General features: G+C 39.1%; 1 protein-coding gene across 5 annotated transcripts in view; it reads right to left on the minus strand.

Annotated features, from left to right (window-relative positions):
- Nucleotides 1–16294, minus strand: part of RYR3 (ryanodine receptor 3) — a 498481-nt gene that overhangs the window by 268799 nt on the left and 213388 nt on the right. For all 5 annotated transcript variants that reach the window (XM_077127361.1, XM_077127358.1, XM_077127359.1 and 2 more), the window contains exons 6-10: nucleotides 12461–12573; nucleotides 11448–11547; nucleotides 8433–8526; nucleotides 3896–3970; nucleotides 1705–1861 (exon numbers count right to left, since the gene is read on the minus strand). In XM_077127361.1, the coding sequence (XP_076983476.1) occupies nucleotides 1705–1861; nucleotides 3896–3970; nucleotides 8433–8526; nucleotides 11448–11547; nucleotides 12461–12573 (539 nt within the window). The remainder of the gene's footprint in view (nucleotides 1–1704; nucleotides 1862–3895; nucleotides 3971–8432; nucleotides 8527–11447; nucleotides 11548–12460; nucleotides 12574–16294) is intronic.

Consider the following 16294-nt stretch of genomic DNA (forward strand, 5'->3'; position numbering starts at 1 on the left):
CAACGAGGCATTTAGGCCACAGGAAGAGAAGAAGATGTGCTTATTGGGAAGCTACTGGTGAGGAACTCATATTTTTAATGTTTTTAAAAAAATGTGTGGGTTCAAACGTACCCTTCTGCAACTTCTCAGAATGTACTAAAATTGATATTTCTTTAAGTCTAACACTGTGCTAGATCTTCATTTTAAACAGAATGCGGTTTTAATTTTTGATAAGCTGCTGAATATTTTTTTTTTTTTTTTACATGGGCAGGCACCAGGAATTGAACCCGGGTCCTCGGGCATGGTAGGCAAGCATTCTTACCTGCTGAGCCACTGTGCCCTGCCCAAGCTGCTGAATTTTAACAAGAGTTTTTTGGGGGCCACCAAATATTTTGGATCATGCAGAGAATATACATTGTACTGTAGTAATTTTGTATTTACAGTTGTATGATGTGACATAATAGATGTGAATGTTAAACACTGCTTGACTATGTAAATAAAATTGTTTAACTATAAAAAAAAATGTGTGGGAAAACTTCATTTTGACATACTGAAATTTGAAGGAGAAACACCTATATGCTAAAGAGATTATCTGCCCAAAAGACTGTCAGACCATAAAAAGAGGGAACAAGGATTCTAAGCCCCCTTCTGCAAAGAGGGGTAGGGCGGAAAGGCTGTTCTATTATGTATTAGGATGCAGATTCGCCCCATATAAAATTCAGCTGCTGGCTTCACACCTCGTCCTATGTGAATTGAATCTTCAATAACCTTTCACTGAAACCGTGTCGAGAATACCACACTTATTTCTGGAAAAGAACAAAGAAGAATGAAAACTAGAGATGAAGCTCTCAAAGGATTTGCTGAACTCTCCTAAGGAGGTGCAGACTTCCTGGTAACTGTGCAGATGTCCGTGAAGAGCCTTTCGTAGGCTTCAGTGATTTTTTCCAGAACAATCATGACATGACAGTGCATTCAACTGTGTGTCAGAAGTTAGTTCAGCATGCAGTTTTGATCATCCAAGTAGATCCAGCTCTGGCTTTTGCAGCATCAAAACTGGGCTGAACATCAAAACTAGAGGTTTTTCAAAAAATTAGTGATCTATATACACATTAAATGGCAAAGTTACAAGTTTGGAGTTAACCTGACAGACCTTCCTCCCTTAATGAAGAATAGGGATTGATGGGAAAGAGCTGAGGCCTGGAAGAAAGACACAGCTAAAGAAAAGGATGAGATAGTTACAAGTAACTTCACATTATATAGATTATTGGCAGAATTGTGCCTGTTCTCTGTAGCGCTTGCAAAGAAATTTCCTTCCTTGCTTTAAACAGCAGTGAAACAGGTGCTTCCATGTTGCACCACTGCTTTACAGGAGGGAAGCATGTCATTCCCCTTCAGCTGGGTTTGGTTTCATGTAACTCACAAGTTATGAAGACAACAACGGCAGGATTTTCCATCAGCCTCCAAGTAACAATACTCATGCCAGCAATCCTTCTCTTTTCTAGGGTTTTCCACTCTCCTCTTGCCCATGTCTTTAACCTTTACTTTAGGGTATACTTCTTCTATGAAATCAGTTCAAAAAACAAAAGAAGGAAACATCTAAGGAAATTTTAAGTCCAATTTCCAATTCCATTTTCTCCCACTTTAATTTCTTTGCATAGTTCTACTGGGAGGTTTCAGAGCTTTCACTTTTAGAACAAGGTTAAAGTCCGCTTCATCACATCTTACCTTTGATGCCCGGAAACAGAAGGCTGTGGAGTTGGTGTCTGACTTTGCCCGGTCTTGTAGGATGAGGCCTTGGTCCTCTGTCAAGGCCAAGTAGTGGCCTGTGGTGAGATGCCGGAGGCGGAAGGCCTGGCCCCATCTGATGTTACTGCCACTCCAACTGGGAAATGAGACAGAAAAATGGCATGTGCTCAAAAAATAAGTAGCTTACAACATTTGCCCTGTTTTTTGTTTTAAACCTTCTGCTGCCAGATTCAGAACGCTTTTGGGGCTCATTCTTTAAAGGACGACGCAAAGTCTCCTGGCTTGCTCTAGCATTTCATGTGCGACCACAACTCAGCATGCCTATGACCTAGGGTGCTTTCTCTTAACCCCCTTTAAGGTCAGCAGCAACAGCCTGATCCTGAGGGCAAGTCAATATTTTAAATATAACTGTAAGTCCCAAGTTTCCAATTTTTCCTTCACGCCACTGAAGTGTCTTGATGCAAGGAACCACAAAAAGATTGAGAAGCTTGCCTTCTGTGGGTAAGCAGAGCCTTTCCCAATGTGCTATCTTAACATAAACATTTTATTACCACAAAGAATTCTACCTACAAAAGAAATAGTAAAAATACTGTGCAGCTTATACTCTCCAAGAGAAGCAAATAATAAACATAAAAAATAATGAAATATTATGGTATGTTAGGAGGTTGATAAATGCTTTGGGGAAAAAGTAAAGCAGGATAAGAGGATTGGAATAAGGGGGACCCCATGCTGAATGTCAATCTTTTTTATGGTCCTATATCAAAACATTGGCATTTAATAAAAATTACCGAAAGTATTAGAGAATAAATTATCCACTGAATAACCTGGAATTCAAAATTTAACCTTTGTTAGAAAATGTTTAAGAGATGCATGTATCAAAATTTTAAGTGATTCTCCACTTTATTCAACTCTTCAGGTCACCAACAAATACAAATCACATTGATAAAAGGCTTAAATTTTTCCTATTTAGGCCCCTGGGGAAATGAACCAACCAACCATAATTAGAACGATGTATCCATACCCATTTTGACTTTTTGAAAATATCATTGAGCAAGAATCAAAGCCTAATATTTTGAGAACAAAAGTTTGTTACTTTTATAATTTTAAGTGGGTTGCAAAAGAATGTAAATAGCACAAAGTCAACTAACAGGGGAGTGCAGCTTACCACCACCATTTTTTAAACCAGCAGTCTCCACACCATTTTCTCAGTAAAATGTTTGCATGTACTAGTGTTTTGCATGTATTAGTGTTTTGTGGGTGTGTTGTGTACAAATAAAATTCCAACATTTTCTCCTGATCTCCAGGTTATTTATCTTGGGGACGTCCTTGGAGGCATACTCCCTTCATGAGAAAGGCTTTTATTTGAACACATGTTCAGGGAGAGACTGAGCAGAGGCCTAGGGGGAAGGCAGAGAAGGAAAACCAAAGGTGGTCGCATTTAATTCTCCTCTCTTGCCCTAAGCAATTTAACTCCCACCTAACTTGCAAAACTTCTTGACAAAATAAAGGTCTTGCACTTAACTAGCCCCTCCTTCCCTAGTTTGAGGTTTAGTGACCACATGTCATTATTCAAAGCTCAGCCTCCTGTTCAATCTGTCCATGTACAATACTGTCTCCGAAAAGACCTGATAAATACCATTGTCTTCACTGCTATATTTCCAGAGATGTTTCAGTCTCCCCACCCTGTGCCATCATGACCACCTGTCTGTCATTTAAACTTAACTTTCTGCTGGAGCCCGTGAGAGTAGGGAGAAGACTTGTTTGGGTTCTAGGAAATCTACTTAGGAAAACAAATGGGGAACTATCTTTGATGGCTCTCAGAAGTCATGTCTGAGCTTGACTTTACAACTCATACAGCAAGAGCAACAGAAGCCCAAGCTTCTGTTCAGGACACAGACCTTCAAGCTCTATTTCGGAACAGTTTAAGATTTACAGAAATTTAGAAGTCATATGTATGTGTGTACACACATGTGTATGAGTGTATCTGTTTTGTTTATTGAAAAAAAAAAAAAACTTACCGAACTTTTATAGGCTAGGTCAGATTTGTTGGTTCTAAGAGGAGGAAGCTGAGTTTGCCAGATAGAGGACAAATGAACTATTTCAGAGAATAGACTCTACTGGGAAAGAAAGTAACAGTCTTGAAAAGAACACGATTCAGACCCCTTCTTACCTTATCCGAAGGGGTTCTACTCTCCACAGAGACCTGGCTCGAATCCCAGCTCCCCCAGCTTCATAGAATATCCTCCTAGGAGCAGAGTTGAAGATTAGCTCCTACGTGATCAGCACCAGGCAAGGAACAGCTCCCTGTAGAGGCTGCTCAGATCCTTTTGTTCTTCCAAACCCTCACGGTGTCAGCAAAATGCAAAACATAAGTCAAAGGGAGGCACTGTTTTCAGTCTTACTTTTTAATGATGGATCAAAGCTTCTAAAGGAAATGGACCCGCTTGTCATATAGATACACTTATCACGGACACTTGCAGACTATCAGGAGGTACAAGGAAAGCGGCACAAGAGTATCTCCATTTCCACAATGGGAGTCAAATAGCCATCACACACCATGAGACCAGATGCAGAAGGCACCGTTTCCTTCAGTCTAAGCGCATGGATGTAGGTTTATCTGTTTTTACAGCCTAGTTGTGCCTTTAAGAAATATATGCAGTACAGTGCAAACTCATTTCCATTGTCGTAGGGAGTTTGTAGTATTTATGATTTTATTATTCTGCTTTCTTTCCTGCATTAAGGACATTTTAATGTGTCTTAATTTATTTTGGAACAATTTCAGATTACAGGAAAGTTGTCAAGATTGTACAGTGAACTCCCATTTCCTCTCATACAGACTCCCCTAATCTCATCCTCTTACATCACCATGGCACATTGGCCAAAACTAAGAAACCAACATTGGCACTTCTTAATTAACTAAAATTGATGCTTTCTTTGTATTTCACCAAAGTACTTCCATTACTGTCTTTTTTCCCTGTTTCAGGATCCAATCCAGGGCTCCCCTTGCATTTAGTTGTCATATCTCCCTCTTCTCCTCTGATCTGGGGCAGTTTCTCAGTCTTTCCTTGTTTTTCATGGCATTGACAGTCTTGAGGCGCATCAGTCATATTTTATAGAATGTTTTTCAACTTGGATTTGTCTGAGGTTTTTCTAATAAATCAACAAAGTCTCTGTTTTTAAAATCTATAGAAGGGTACCAACCTATCTACAGCACAGCTTTGTGGAATTAAACAAATAATCACAGTTTCTAAGAGTACATCCTACCAACACTGATCTTCAGATTTCCTGATACCCCAAATCCAGCCACTTTTTAGAATTCTGTGACCTTTAACCAAAACCAATCATTTAACCATATTTAAATTCAGAAATTTAAAATCCCATCTCTGCCATAGAGGATTTGCGTATCACAATTGAATTATTCAAGCCCCAGAGAAAGCCTGATCTTGATTTGGAGACAACAGGTAATCGACAGAGGTGAAGAGGAAATGTATAGTTATTTTTTTTCCTCTGGAGAAGTAGTACAGTTGTGAGTTAGCTGAAAATGTAGGCTTGGAGTCGGACAGAACTGAGATTGAACATGAGCTGTGTGACCTTGGGAAAGGTCCTCCAACTTTCTATGCCTTAGCTACATCACAGAGTGGTTGGGAGAATTTCATGTGCTTTTTAAAGTAAACATGCACAGAAATGTTCATGGTTGAATAAAATAATACGTACTATAGATTTACCCAAATTTTGTTTGAATATAAATGAATGTTTATAAACATGCCTAGAAAAGAACACTTAAAGGCATAGAAATATACTGAACCATTAACAGTACTTACCCCTGAGTGATGGGATTATCAAGGACATTTCCAAAACTTTTTCAAAAGTACATGTTATCAGGTAATACTTAGGTTGTGGGGAGGGAATCCTACATTACTTTAGAATTCTGACACCCAGGTGTCCCAGGACAGGCCAAGGATCATAACGATACTACGTTATCCTCCTGACCACTCAGGAAATGTACTGAGATTTTCACTGATGCTTCTTCCCCTTCAGTGGGGACTGGAGAGATCTTTCAAGTAGAGAGGATTACATCACTCAACTTAGGTCTCAGGGAAGGCAGCACTGGAGCTAAGACCAGAGAACTCCCTATTTCTGACATCTGAAGGATTCTTGAAGATTTATCTTTCCAATGCAGGACATTCAAGTGGCTTGCTCTGGTCAACCTCACAAGGTTGGAGAGGTCGAAATAACCTGTTCCTATTCTCTACAACAATTGCTCAAAAGAAGGGAGTACAGTGGGTAGAGAGCTGAGGAGCTTCCGAAAGCCTGGCTGACAGCTTAGCCTTGGCTTCAATAGGTACGTAACATATCCTAGGTGCTCAAGCCAGTGGCAGAGTCAAGGAATTAGAGCTCAGAATGTTAGATTGTTGGTCTTGGGTTGCTAACCTAGGAGAGTCAGCCTCTCTCTACCCAGCCTGGCTTGCTTTCAGGCTTTGGAAGAATAAAAATATGATTTCCTCTGGAAAGTCAGCTACATCACAATTGAATCTCTTATGTGCCTTAGCAGTTGCTAAGACCTTTCAGTTCATTCCCTATTTTCTATTCCTTCTTGCTCCACAGATTTTAGCATTCCTAGTCAGTTCTGAGGACTTACCTGATGACAGAAGACAATGATGACACACCTCATTTAGACATTAAATAATACCAAGACACCCTGCTTTGAGATTGAGAGACCAAATGATAAAAAATCCAGAGTCAGAGTATTGAACAGCTGCTTTTTCACTCCAGTCTCATCCCATTTATTCTTTCCTATAAGGTAAGGGGTACCTCTTATTTTTATATGCAAATTTCTAACAGAAGTTAGAAATCATGGAATTCTCAGTTGGAGTGAGGTCCACCTTTCCTCTCTTATTGCAGTGGTGGCATGTATGCCTGCTTTGGTGTGTGCTTTCTTCTAGATTTCCTCTCCTTCCTTTTCAGCTTCTTCAGCACCTCCCTTCAAAGGCTTGCCTGCTTAGGTCTTCCTTAATGAACAGCTTGTTGAACCACTTAATAGAATGCCCAACAAATGTGAAGCCTCTACAGGCAGTGTAGTTTCTGCCCTTGCTGCTACTAACTTGGTTCTAATTTTAAAGATGGGTACAGGACCCAATTACAGTGCGCATGGTTAGTATTTTACCTTTTCCATATTGTGACCCTTACAAGTAGAATAGGATGGGAAGAAAGAATTAGAGAAGGTCTGGTGTGTTTCACCTTAGATGTAGCTAATTCTGCAAATTCAGTAAACTTCAGTTCCACTGGGAACTCTGGATGGCCACAAATATTCCCCTTGATGCAGCAGAGTATGATATTAAAGAGAAAGAACATAGGCTAGTGCATAGTTTCAGTTGTAGGGGGGAGAAAGGAAAAGAAATACCACAACTGGAGAGGATCACATGACATTCTTTAGGGTAAGAAATCCTTAGTCCTATGCGAGATCGTCACGGCCTAATTTCCTTGGTCAGAGATGACTGTCAACCATTGGAGTGGGACCAGGGAAACAGTATGTGAACTAACACTGCACCTGACAGGGACCTGCACTTTATATGTCCCAGATATTGCTCTGGGTCATATCTTCTTCCCATTAAGGGTTATTCAGAGAACATACATAGAAGGTAGAAAGAAATTCAGAACTATAAAGTATACATGTTGCCAAAAGATGGCTTCTAAGATGCACAACAATATATTCAAGCATCTTGTTCATGGGATCCTTTAGCATGTTAAGTAAGGAACGAGCTCCAGATGGGTAATCAGTAGCTCTGCTTCTAGCTCCTGTCTGCAATGCCCAGTCGTATAACCTGTGGCAGGAGCCTGACCTAGATGATCTTTCTCCAAGTTGTAAAGACATATAATTCCATGTCTCTAATGAAGTCAAAGAAATACAGTTGACAATGTTCTCAGAAGCATAACAATGCAAAAGGATGGTAAATTATGGATATCATGGCCATCCCAAATTCAGTCGTTTGGGTTTGAGTTCTGAGTTTTTTCTACTAGACTTCTATAGTTATGGAAGCCAAGCTTTTGATATGATAAACAGAATACTAGAGTATGCTTTACTATTAACTTAAGCCCTGGATTAATATCTTTTATTTCATGGTTTTGACTGAAAAGCATCCATTAAGGAGTCAATCAGAGGGTTAAAGAAAGCATTAGTCTCAGCTGCCCCCTCTAAGTGTTGCTCTTAGCACTAACCCTATTAAATTCAACTGCTGTTGGAGAGGCTGTTAATTGATTTCTCCAATCCTATTTGTAATAAGCAAAACCAAATCACCAAACTCCAATTTAAGTCACTTAATATGAAACAAGAATAGAGACGAGTTGCCCCTGAAGAGCCTGGTAAATATTTGTATAAATGTACAGATTTACTAGAATGAATAACCCAATACCCATTTCTAAAACGGGTGCTTCACTGTACAGTTAATGCCACCAGAAACTCCTTAGACTGGGCAGCAACCAAATCAAATTGAATTTCTTGCCTAAGAAGAAGCACTTGTATTTAGCTATTACTGTGAGCAAACTCTACTGTACTGCCAATCCTGTTTTACAAACTGGAACACATGACTACAGGAAGATCTGTCAATTGACTAACATAGAATTCATCTGTTGACAAATCCAAGTACAAACTCTTTAGTCTGAGCTACAAGAGACTGGAAATGTCTAGAAGGATGACACTACTGGTTTACCTGTGCTGGGAGTCATTCTGATCTGTAGATGGTATCGTCAAACACTCATCATGTCCATGGAAAAGACGTACTACATGCCCACCAAGTAGATATCCTATAAGAGAGTTACATTCTGCCATGAACCGATGGAAGTTCAATATGGAGAACAGAGAAAACCACATTTAAAAAGATAAATTCATGCAGGACTGAGCCAATAGAGGTGCATTTGGAAAACTAAAGATTCATGAATTCAGTCAACAGGCAGGAGAGACAAAAAAGGCAAGGTGATTGTTACACTGAAAGCTCATAGGGTTTCTGAGATAAGCAAGTCTGACACCAAAGGTAAGGGGAAAATCGTGTCAATTACTATCATTAGAGGCCACAAGCAAAATCAAGTTGCTACATTTAGTTGTAAATACACTCAACACCAAATTCTTTCAAGGACATGATGACTGATTAGTCCTCAAATAAATTCTGAGCCTTAATTAAAAAATTAAGTCTGAGCTTTATCTTGCACAAAGATTGGGATTTGCTATTCCTCTGAGTTAAAAAATTATCCAAGCTACTCTGTACTCAGCAGACATAAGGACTGAATATAATCCAAGTCTCTACCCGTCTTTCTTGTTTTTTAAGCATATAATTAGGTCACTTTAAGGGCTGTCTTAAACTATTTTGGTACTGGATTAAAACAGTGAGAATGAGAAGTCATACCAGAGGAGAAAAGAGTGTTATCAGTGTACAGTGATAGTCTAATATTTCCTAAGTCATTTTTAATCCTAGAAAAGTTTTCCTTAAACTTCTCAAATATTCAGAAATCCTTGTCTAGTTTTCCCCTATCTTCATGTACCAACGTTTTGAATTGTAACTTTTTTTATATTAAAAGTAATTTGTGATGCATGCAGCAATATGGATGAAACCTGAAGGTACCTGTTGAGTGAAATAAGAAGTGAAAGGAAAAAATTGTATGATTTCTCTGATATGAAATAATTAGAGTAAGATATTTATAGAGTCAAAAACTAGAATATAGGTTGCCAGCAGCTGGGGTGGGGATAGGGAATAGGGAGTTAAGGTTTAAAATGAACAGAGTTCCTATTTGAGTTGATGGAAATGTTATATGATAGTATATGATGGTGATGGTACCATAACATTGTGAACTTAATTAACGGCACTGAAATATATATATCTAGATGTGGATAAAAGGGGAGATGTTAGGTTATATATTTGGTACTAGAATAAAAACTTTTTAAAAATCCATGGAACTGTACAACACAGTGAACCCCAAGTTAAACTGTAATTATAGTTAATAGCACAATTATAAAAATGTGTTTTCATCAATTGCAGCAAATGTATCATACCAATGCAGGGTGTTAATAGGCTAGTTTATAGGAATCCTGCATTTTGCGCATATTGTTCTGTAAAACTACAACTTCTCTAATTAAAAAAAAAGTAATTCATGATATGGTCAGAGGGATTCTTAACAGTCAGTTATTTTAGAAAGTTTAAACCCTCCTTGATCACTCTCTTGATTAAACTCTCCATCATCTCATGATGGCAAAGGTCATGCCCCATTTGGTGCCCATAATTTACAGTCCTCAACTCCTTCAATCAATGTTCTCCTCATACAGAGGAAACTCCTGAGTGCTGGTACATCATAACTTTCCTTAATTCAAACATATTGGCCAATTGTCAGCAAGGAGGTATCATGATGAAGACTACTTTCACACTCAAAGGCTGAAGTGCATCTCTCATCAGTGAATGATGAAGGGTGTTTTCCACACAGCCAGATGACTCGGTGTGATGAGCTCTCCAGACTTCATTACAACAACGGCACTCAACACTTCTAGATGACTCCTTTTGACATGATTTGCAAACATTCCTTAATTAATCCCCACAAGCCCTCTGTTGGGACTAAGAAATGATAAAATTATTCCAATGGTTTAAAATGAAAAAAATTAACAAGGTTAAGATTGAGTCAAACCTTTCCTGAGGAACATTTAAACCCAAAGCTTCTTGAATCCTGATAGAAAGGGAATGACTGGCAATAGATTTTGGGTAGCAAGCTAATTTGGGCACAAAGGAAGAGAGCTAACCAAATCTTGCCCTTTTAAAGCTTTCTACATGGTACCGAAAAAGTTAAGAATGTCATTTCCCGATTATTCAGTTTAGCTATGATGCCTTCTGTAAGTGAGGTATCACATTGACACCTTCCTATTTTTCCCTCTGTTTTCAAATATCATACCATAAAAGGATATTCCCAATTCTAAACTACAAGGGTTGGGACTAAAAATAGGGCTAAAGCCTCTGATGGATATTTTTGAAAACTCTGATCTTGCTATAAAGTGCAAGATTATACACTATAATAATCCATTGGTGCTTGACATTTGATTAGGCTTGTCAGCTATGGTATTACGTAAGCATGATGTAGGCCACTATGTTTATTACATAACTTGAAAGAGTGGTTCTGAGAAATAGTAAATGTTGAACAAACTTTGATAACCTCATTTCCAAGGTAAAAATAAAAAACTGAAAAATACGTCATTATTTTTAAGTGGCTTCCCATAAATACAAGTATAACACAAATTGCCAAACACACCTCTGTTACAGAGGAAATCTTTCCCCCACCTGTCTGGAAAGATGCATTAGGGAGAAATATGCCACATGCCTGGCAAATAACTTCTTCTAAAACTGAAGTTGCTGAGGTCTGTACACTCCTAGCTAATAAACATAAATAAAAATGAAAATTGAGCAGGAGAGGGAAGCTGTATTTCCATGTTCTGAATGTACATAGTGCTGAAAACAATACTGGGCTCTATAGGATTGAAAAATAAAATCAGGGATGCTCATGTAACCAGAATTCAAGCCAGAAAATAATCCACACCAACATGACAGCATGAAATTCAGGTAAACTAGAACCATAATACCTATGTACCAAGACATTCAGGTGGGAGCTGGGAAGTAGCAGAAAATGTCAATATACACAGCACAAGACAAAGTGGCAGGCTGAGGACTGAATACATAGTAAAAAAAAAAGCACACCTTCTTCGATGCAACTTCCTGAGCATGTAGGATGTACATTCCAGAGGGTTTGCATAAAGGAGGCATCCACTTGTATGTTACCATTTGATATTGAAAGATGCTGTGGCAGAAACAGAAATGAGAGCGCCTTTAAATCACCAGACCAGTCCTGACAGAAGCATCTCACTCAGAATTTCAAGGATCGTACTAAACATTTCTCACTATCATTTGGTTCTTTCTACATAGCCTGTGGGAGATTTCTTTACACAATCTAGACACAGCTTCAAATAGGGACACTTTATTCAGGGAAGAGGAAGTATTCAGCCATGGAAACTGCAGATAAGTGCTGACTTCCTTACCTCAGCTGGATCCCTGAGACAACACAAAGTCAACTTTATAGGATAAGGGAACTCATAAATAGGAAAAATTGCTCTAGCATCTGGACTAGTTAAAAAGTAAAACAAGCTGATAGCATCAGCTCTGTGAGAAACTGTTGAGAAACTTAAAATAAAAAACAAAGCGGATCTTCGCCATTTCTCTGACCTTCAGGTACCCCTACCCTCACCCCCTTAGAGGCTGGATGTTATCGACATCTGTCTAGTACCCATTTCCTGGAGGCAAAGTATCACCCGCCTCTTCCACCCTCTGCAACTGACATGTTTAAACACTTTAAATTCTTTCTTTCCCCAATATACACTTATTTTTCCTGTATCTCATTCTTTCAGGCTTGAGTGAGAACAAAGCCCTGTGATAAACTTATTACTAAGCAATGGTAGCTAACGTGTCAATAGTTTGCTCTCATATAGTGGCTTTAGCAGAGTTTTTCCAACATAGCACCATAGCCCCAGAGAGCTGCTGTATTCCAGGCACTGTGATAATCTGGCAGGGGGAGGAGTTAAGCACCTTTCAGACACACAGCATAAAAATACCCTCTCCTCCCAGACCTGTTGTGGTTCTGTTCTCCTCAGCCTCTATTCCTCAAGAAAAAAATTCTGAAAAGTTTTTGAAAAATGCCTACATTAGGAAATACTTACAAGGTATCTTTCAGAGGACACGCTGACGAGAATGAGGTCATCGCCAATTCGAACTTTCTCTCCCTCCGACCTCTGTTTGGAAGCAGGGTGTATCGTCCACCAGCAGGCTTCTCCTGCAAAGGCTCCTGCAGTTAGTCGATGCCTTGTAGAATCCTATGCCCCCAACTTTGCCCCTCGTGGCCTTCCTCTTGATGACATCCCTCAAATAAACATACACATACGCTCCAGCCCTCAATTTTCCATTTATCTGAAACCATTTCTGCTGGCTTTGCGTCTGCTCTTAACAACGTCTGTCATTTTCATTCCCACTAGGGACAGAACGGCAGCGTCTGGGGAAGCCCGATGGAGACCTCAAAGACTGTACGAACCTCGAGCTGTCTTACTACACAGGGTCTTCTTCATAGCTGCAAATTCTTTTTGTAAGAACTGACTTCATTAGTCTACTGAACACACATACCTGCTTTTATCTCGGCTCCCTTCCTCCCTATAAATTCTGTTAAAATGTCAGTGAAGGGATTTTTAAAAGGTCTAATCCCACCGGACTAAGACAACAGGAGAGAAACTGACGAGAGAAGAGAAATCAACTTTTTGGAAAAAAATTTAAAAAAAAAAGGAAAGCAGATGGATACTCTCAGTCCAGAGAAAGCTGAAAGCCAAGCCACAGTGTACAGAGAAGGGGGACAAGAAGCCACCAAGAAATAAGTCCCTTCCTGCTGCAGATTCCAAGGCTCTGGCAGTGGAGGCGAGTTGCTTCTGCAGGCAGTAGTTGAAAGCAGGAGGTTTGGTTGAAAGATCTGAAGGAGCATCTAACTCCCCAGATCCCTTTCCCTACCCTGCACAGCCAGGTGACTCTCCTTCCTCCACCCTACTGAAGTTTGAAGCTTAAGCCTCGGAATGGTAAACCACCAAGGGTCTGGTCCTGAGAACACCAGGCAGTGTTAAACAATGAAGTAAAGTTTCTTATTGAAGTGGAAATAATGAAAAGTTTACACTTGATTAGTAAAACTCCAACTCCTTTCCCTTAGATTCTACCCGTCAGCTACCAGAATGAACTAACTCCCCTCCCCAAGTTTAAAGATTACTCTTTAGGCCCAAGCTATCCCAGATAAAAGATACTTCCAGTTGAGGGGGGCATCTCTGGGGAATTATCCCATCCATGACAGGTTATCAAAAAAAAAAAAAGGCTTAATAGGTGACAAGTGTCATTCAATGCTTCTATAGGGGTTTTCGTGCTCTGCTCTTAAACATGAATGGAGACCAAGTATCACCTGACAACTGAGGTAGTTTTCTAACGTGAATGGAAAACAAACACACACACACAACAAAAAGGGAGAAAAGGGACTTGAAGAAAACAAAGATTACAGAAGGTTAAGTTTCTTTTTAAAGGTTTTCTTTTAAGTAAATCGTCTCAGAGAGAAAAGACAATGTATTGCAGTCATGAAATGGCTATGAAAGCATCCATGAAGGAATCCACCAGAGAAAAAGAAGAATCCTTTTTGAACCTGAGTATAAAATTAGGAAGGAAAGATATAAGAGCGTTGTGGGGAAAAGTTGAAGAATTCTACAAGAATTAAGAAAAACAGATTAGAAGAGAGAGAAGAAAATTAGAAAACCAATCTAAAGGAATGCTAGAAAGCAAGAACAGAGAAAATAAAGAAATAATATTAAAATTTTTCTAAAGCCAAAAGATATGCATTTTCAGACTGAAAAGGCCTACAGAGTGCCTAGCATAGTGGAAAAGAGAGATCCATTCAGGCCCATTCCTGTGAGATGTCAGAGCAAAAAGAATCCAAGATAAATCACTGGAATTTCAGAATCCCGGACAAAAGTGAAGATATTGGTAGTTTTCAGAAAATAAAAACAGGTCTTTTAGAAGGGACCAGGTATTAGAATGTAGACTTCTCAACAGCCAGATCATAAGCTAGAAACATAAAAGAAAGCCATCAGAATGTTATGGGAAAATTATATTTCCAACATAGAATTCAACTAACCTATGGAATTACTTGTGAGGTGAGAATTAAGCAACTTTCAAATAACAAAATTTACCCTCAAGCATCTTTTCTGTAAGAGCTACTGGAAAATGTGCTCCACCAGAGTGAGGTGCTAAACCAAGAAGAAAGAAATACAAAATCTAGGAAATACAGAACATAAAAGAGAGGCAAAGGGAATTCCTTGGAAGGCAGTGATGGAAAGTTCCAAGATAATCTCTTTGTGGCAGACTGAGGCTGCATCCAGTCCTGATGGATGGAACTGATGGACAGTTCCATGAGGGATGGTTCTAAGAAGAAAATGAAACTGACACAACAGCTGACGTGATGGAATCTCATCAGGGAATATTTTCAGCACTGTGGGATAGTTCAGAAAAAAAAGAATGGTTGGGTCACAGAAAACTAATCAAACAACTACTGGAAAACTTAAAAGTAATAGGATAAAGCAAACCTAATTGTAATCTAGTATGGGGTCACTTGCAAATAAGAGTCACAGTTACAGCAACATAAGCAGTGAATACTGATAGTTACACAAAAATAGATGTAAATATATTAAGAAGGTAAGAAAAGAATACAAGGGACAGGAAAACATAAGAGCTAAATTTTTATCACTCATTTAGGACATCAATAGATAATGCCCATTTTGGAAGAAACAAGGAAATAGAAGTGTACACACACATTATTCACACGCAAGTAGTAAACAATCCTAGCAGAGTTGAAAGTAGATACTTCGGGGGCAGCAATTTAGAAGTGGGGAAGGGTAGAGCAGGAGACTGCTCTTTTTCATAAGCCTTGGGGTATTATTTATCTCTTTAAATTATTTAAGGGTATTACTTTGATTCAATTTAAAGTTAAGTGACAAAAGAGGTTGATTTTCATATTTCAGAAGGGAAACAATATGTATATCCTCCATGTCTTCTGGGGACCACCGAAGGCATCTGGGATGAAGTGGTCCTGAAGGAGCCCACAAGACAGGAGTGTATCTGTTCTCCTGTCACCTTCTGGGAAAGACCCAGGGAAATACTTAGGTCCAGGACACAGGATGTGCCGCGGCTGGATTCTGTGTGATTCTCCGCTCGAGATTAGGAGACGCATGAGGGTGATACTGGAATCTTAGCTAGGCTGCATGTGCATTCTCTCTGCCCTCTCAAAAGTGCCAAGCTAGACTCCTTTGAGAAAAACATGAGAGGGGTTGGGGGCAAGGAAGGTGAAATGAGAGTAAATGATTTTCGGCTCTAGGCTTTCACGCATCGCTGGTCAACCTCATTGCGCCTGTCTTCTGCCAAAGTCAGCCTTTGATTAGCCAATATGAACTTGGGTTGGTTCATATGTTAGTAGAATTCATACCAAGCCTGATTTTAGGAATTTAAAAAGAAGTACTGAAGAGAGTTAATATTCTCTGCCACTAGCTTTCCACTCTTTTTATTGAAGACCCCCCTCCCCAAATTAATAAAATAGATTTCCTGAATGCTGGACTGGAAAATGGTGTTTCACAACTTCTTCCCAACTCTTAAGAAGTCTAAAGTCATTTTACTGATATAAATAGAGTGGCCATATATGACTTTCCTGATTATATGCTCAAAGACTGACAGCTGGTGTATATTTAGAGGCTAGCTTAGATTCAGAGAGCATGGCACTTCACTCACTTTGTAATTTTCAGCAAAGGCTGACAAAACCTTGGAGAAAATTGTATTTTAAGAATAACACTTTGGCTGAAAACAAAGAAATCTTAAATCAAATTCAAATATAATCTTATTTTATAAAATAAAAAATGTAATGGGCAGAGGCAGGCCTGCTGTTCTGCTTTGTACAAAAAGATGAGAAGAGGAAGAAGAGGAAAAAGGAT

The sequence above is a fragment of the Tamandua tetradactyla genome, chromosome 14 (genome assembly GCF_023851605.1).
Source record: "Tamandua tetradactyla isolate mTamTet1 chromosome 14, mTamTet1.pri, whole genome shotgun sequence".
NCBI classification, from domain to species: Eukaryota; Metazoa; Chordata; class Mammalia; order Pilosa; family Myrmecophagidae; genus Tamandua; species Tamandua tetradactyla.